The 4448-nt window shown below is 26.7% G+C and overlaps 1 protein-coding gene and 1 long non-coding RNA gene across 2 annotated transcripts in view; one reads left to right on the top strand and one right to left on the bottom strand.

Moving 5' to 3' along the window:
- The window catches only part of LOC105133270 (uncharacterized), an 8970-nt gene that overhangs the window by 1025 nt on the left and 3497 nt on the right, over positions 1-4448 (top strand). The window lies entirely within an intron of this gene.
- The window catches only part of LOC105133271 (zinc transporter 1-like), a 9381-nt gene continuing 7420 nt past the window's right edge, over positions 2488-4448 (bottom strand). Inside the window, exons 2-3 of the mRNA XM_011037190.1 lie at positions 3197-3346; positions 2488-2897 (exon numbers count right to left, since the gene is read on the bottom strand). Of these exons, the coding sequence (XP_011035492.1) occupies positions 2586-2897; positions 3197-3346 (462 nt within the window). The 3' untranslated portion in view covers positions 2488-2585. The remainder of the gene's footprint in view (positions 2898-3196; positions 3347-4448) is intronic.

The following is a 4448-nucleotide window of genomic DNA, read 5'->3' as shown; positions in this document are numbered from 1 at the left end:
TGGAATCCAAAGATAAATTAACTTAAAATTATACAATTCAAATTTCAAACAAAAGTAAAAATGTGAAAGTTAACCTGATGAGACATGATTGACTCGATGGGTCTAAAGACAATCTAGACGACTAGTGAAAATACTGTTTGACCCAGAAAAAAATCAAGATTACATATTTAAAAAAAAATATTAACACAGAAATATATTGAATTGACCTGGGTTATGAGACCATAAAACGACTTAAGTCTATTCTAGTTAACATGCAAAACTCATTATTAGGGTCATGGGATTGAGATACTTTTATAAAAATAAATCGAAACAAATGAAAAATCCTAATTCATAATCAACCAAATGTTGAAAATATTGAATGATAAAACTGGAAAAAAAATCAGTTAAAAAATAGACAAAAAAACTTAAGTTAACCAAGTTAACCAGTCAAACCTGTGACATGGGTTATGAGACTAGGATAACTACAAAAAAGCAAACCACAATAAATTATAAAGTTCAATATTCAATAAACTAAGTGTTGATAAATTATAAAGTTCAATATTCAATAAACCAAGTGTTAAAAGATGAAATTTTAAAAAAAATATAGACTTTAAATTTTTTTTAAAAACACTATTTGGCTAGAATAGAATAGCCAAAATAAAATCAAAATGTTTTGGGTAAAATTTAGGAGGAATTTCTGAAATGGGCAGAGACTTTGAGTGGGATGAAACTTATTCCAATTTGTTTTGTTTCTTAAACTAGAATAAGATATATCGGTCATTCCAAATAGAATAAAACAACATTAACAACCTTGTTTTAAACTAGTTATTTGCACACATTACACAACGCGAGTTGGGATTAATTTTTCTTAGGAAGACTAAAAAATATATAGGCATTGACCATTCATTTTACACCATTAAAAAAATTTAATTGAGAGCAAAAAAGATGATGCATATGTTTGACAAAATAAATTAAAAATCATATACATTAATAAATGTTAGAAGCATTGTGGTGCTAACCAAATATTGAACTGGTAAAATAAGATAAAAATGCATGTCAATATACTTAATTGCGACATGTAAGGAGCACTGATTTTTTTTAATTATACAAAACTAAATTTATTTTCTATAAGAAAACCTATTATTTCAACTCTTTTGAAAACAAAAAAAATAAAGAGAAAAAAACAAGAATAAAATCCAAAAATAAAAATTAAATTGATTGATATCTAATAAAATAATATCTAAAACATAATTTTCTAGTTCAATTATTATTAACTTAGATCAAATTTGAAGGGAAAAAAACAATTACAAAGGGCTATACAAAAAAAATGCCTTATAATATTTAAAAAATCATAATCTCATTTGACAACAAAAAAAACTACATCCAAATAGCATTTAATGGAATAATTTTTTTAAAAAAATATTTTTATTTATTGTTTTTAAATGAAGTAAAAAAAACCCTTTAAAAAAAAGTCCAAGAGTCCAAGCCTAATAGGGCTGCCGCTGGCCCAAAATCAAGGACAAATCCATAATCATGACACATTTAATTTTTGTTTTGCTTAGCTAGGAGGACGATAACTAAATAAACCTATATATGGACTCGAATTAGCAAAAAGTCAGTTTAAAAACTAACAATCAACCCCAAATCTAAAAAATTTTATGAGCAAACTAACAATCAACCCCAAATCTAAAAAAAATTATTAGTCTAAATCTATCATCTCAAACAAGATTAAGGTCAAACAACACCCTATTAGAACTCTTATCAAAGAATGAACTATGTTGACATCAAGATTAGTAATTTTAGTGGCGGAAACTGGTGTTAACTAATGATTTTACTTTTTTTCAATTAAAATCTAACTCTCTCTCTTCTCTCCCGAACTAAATGATAAAAAAATAAAGTTTTAGATTAAAATGAGTTTTTGTTTAACTAAAGGGACTAGAAATATTTTCATTGGAAAGTATAAGGAACAAACATAACTTTTCACATCAATTTTGAAAGCAACACTTATTTTTCTTATCCTTTTCACTTTGATCCATTATCTTTGAATCGTATCATTCCTTAATAAATTGGAAGCAATTGACTACTAATTTTGCCATCTAACAATAAAATCGAGGAGAAAAAAACTTTGGTAATTAAAATAAAAAAAAAAAGCACAACTTCAATCCATAATGAATTATAAAACAATATATAATGATCTTTGCTACAATAAAAACACCTTGCTTTAGTTTTTTACGTAATCTTTCAAGTTGATCCGTTAATCTTCAAATTTAATTGATTTAAAATAATATTTTTTTATATTCCATTTTGAAGTGGTACAATACATAACTTAGTATTTGCATACATGAAAAACATAAATTGGTGGCTCTCTTTAATTCTTTTCCAAGATAGTTGCAACTTATCTTGGTAAAAGGATCAAGAATTTTTTTTTTTTTAAAAAGGATATTTTCAGTTAACTCTGCTTCATTGCTTGTAGATGTGATAATTTTAGCGAGAAGAGGTAAAAGTGAATAAGAAGAATAACAAATATAAATGAGCCAAGAAAATGAAAATAAGTTTCAATTTCCTTTAATTGAGCTCCAATAAACTAACAAATCACTCACAGACTATTAATTTCCTCCCCATATGACCAAAAGTGACATACTAAATGCTCCTAGAAAAAGGGTAAGGTATGCTCCAAGTTGGAGCCAAAAACTATATAGCATATTAGAATTTATGAAGTCAGCTGCAAGAAGGTCAACAAGGGCCATATATATTAAGATCCCAGCAGACGCTGAATTAAGAATGCCTTGAATAATCAATGCCATTGGACTGGCTTCATTATAACTTGTTGATATCCATATGCCAATAGCAATGCCAGTCGGGGTGGTAAGGGAGAAGAACAGAATCATAATGACCTTTGCTTGAAGCTTGAATTTTGCCTTCACAATTAAATAAAGGAAATTTTAAAATATTCAATATTAAAGATGAACAAAAACTTCATATACTTGTTCATGTTCACAATTTATTTCATAATTTAATCTTGGATCTTGGGCTGTGAGATATTTAATAATTCTATTTATAACTTATTATTATTTTATTTTTTTGCATGGAAAAGTATGCTAGCCAGAAATACTTATAAAGTAGTATCTTTTTTTATTATATAGGTGTTACAAGAGCAAGAATAGGACATTCATTGATGCACATCTAAAAATTGATTTTTTATCAAGTATATTGTTACCTGAGAAATGCATCCACCAAGTCCCACACCCTCGAAAAATTGATGAAAACTCAAAGCTGCCACCAAAGGTTTGATTGTTTTTGAACTCTTAGAAGCACCTAGGGATAATCCAATGATCACAGAATGAACCAAAATTCCAAGTTCCAAGACCTGTAGAATGTGTTGTCAAACATTAGGTGTCACAGAAAAAGACAAACAATCAATCTACTGCTATTTGATTGAAATAGAACATGTAGCTTAAGATAATAATACTTTTATAGCATGTTTTTTTTTTATCATAATGTTAATTTAAAAAAAAATTAAAAATATATTAAAATAATATTATTATTATTTAAGTTTATTTTTGATATCAGCACATCAAAATGATCTAAGAACATAAAAATAAATTAATTTGAAATAATTTTTTTTTACAAAAACAAGGCCTTACAAAATAGCTTTACATGCCAAAATTTGTTGAACAATAACAAAGTTATACAAAAGTTTAGAAAAAATACACAGTTTTCAAAAATATTTGGAAAATAACATAGTTTTAACAAAGACATGATTACCAATCATGTTTTTGTTCAAACATGTGATCACCAATTGAATCTTTATTTAAAGAAGCGATAATAAATTATAGTTACATAATACAACTATTTTTCATAATCACATGTTTTATAAGTACAAAAACCTAGCTTCTTTTTCTTCTAGCAACTGCCATAAAAAAAACCTAAAAAGCCAACTATTCTTCCACCTATATAGCTAAAAATAGCCACCAATCCTCCACCAAAACACTATAGTCTTCTTTCTCTTTTCCCTACACATCATTGTAGTGTTTTTTCAACAAAACCAATCATTTCAATCACCTCTTTTAGTCTCGTTGTCGTGACCACCACTTAGCTATCGACAACTCAAGGTAAAAACACTAAACTTCTCTTACTTTTATGGGTACCATTGTTAAATTGTTAGATTTTTAGTTTTAATTTATTATTTATTATTTTTTAGGGTTGTGTTTGATAAGTTGGAATTTTGTTTAAATGATGTAATATAGGATTTAAATAAAGCAATTAGGAGTGTTTTTATGTAATTCATGTTATTTGTGGAATCAATTAAGCTAAAATTAGAAAAATTAGGGTCTATGTTGAATTCTATGATAAAATACCGTAACTAGGTATTATATTTGAATTGCAATAATGATTAGTACTTAAAAGTGCATTTTTATCATGGTTTTATATCATCATTTTACACTTGAAGTATCAATAACTCCTTAACT

This window comes from Populus euphratica, unplaced genomic scaffold (genome assembly GCF_000495115.2).
Source record: "Populus euphratica unplaced genomic scaffold, PopEup_1.0 scaffold110.1, whole genome shotgun sequence".
Lineage (NCBI taxonomy): Eukaryota > Viridiplantae > Streptophyta > Magnoliopsida > Malpighiales > Salicaceae > Populus > Populus euphratica.
This window is presented reverse-complemented; position numbering and strand designations above follow the sequence as displayed.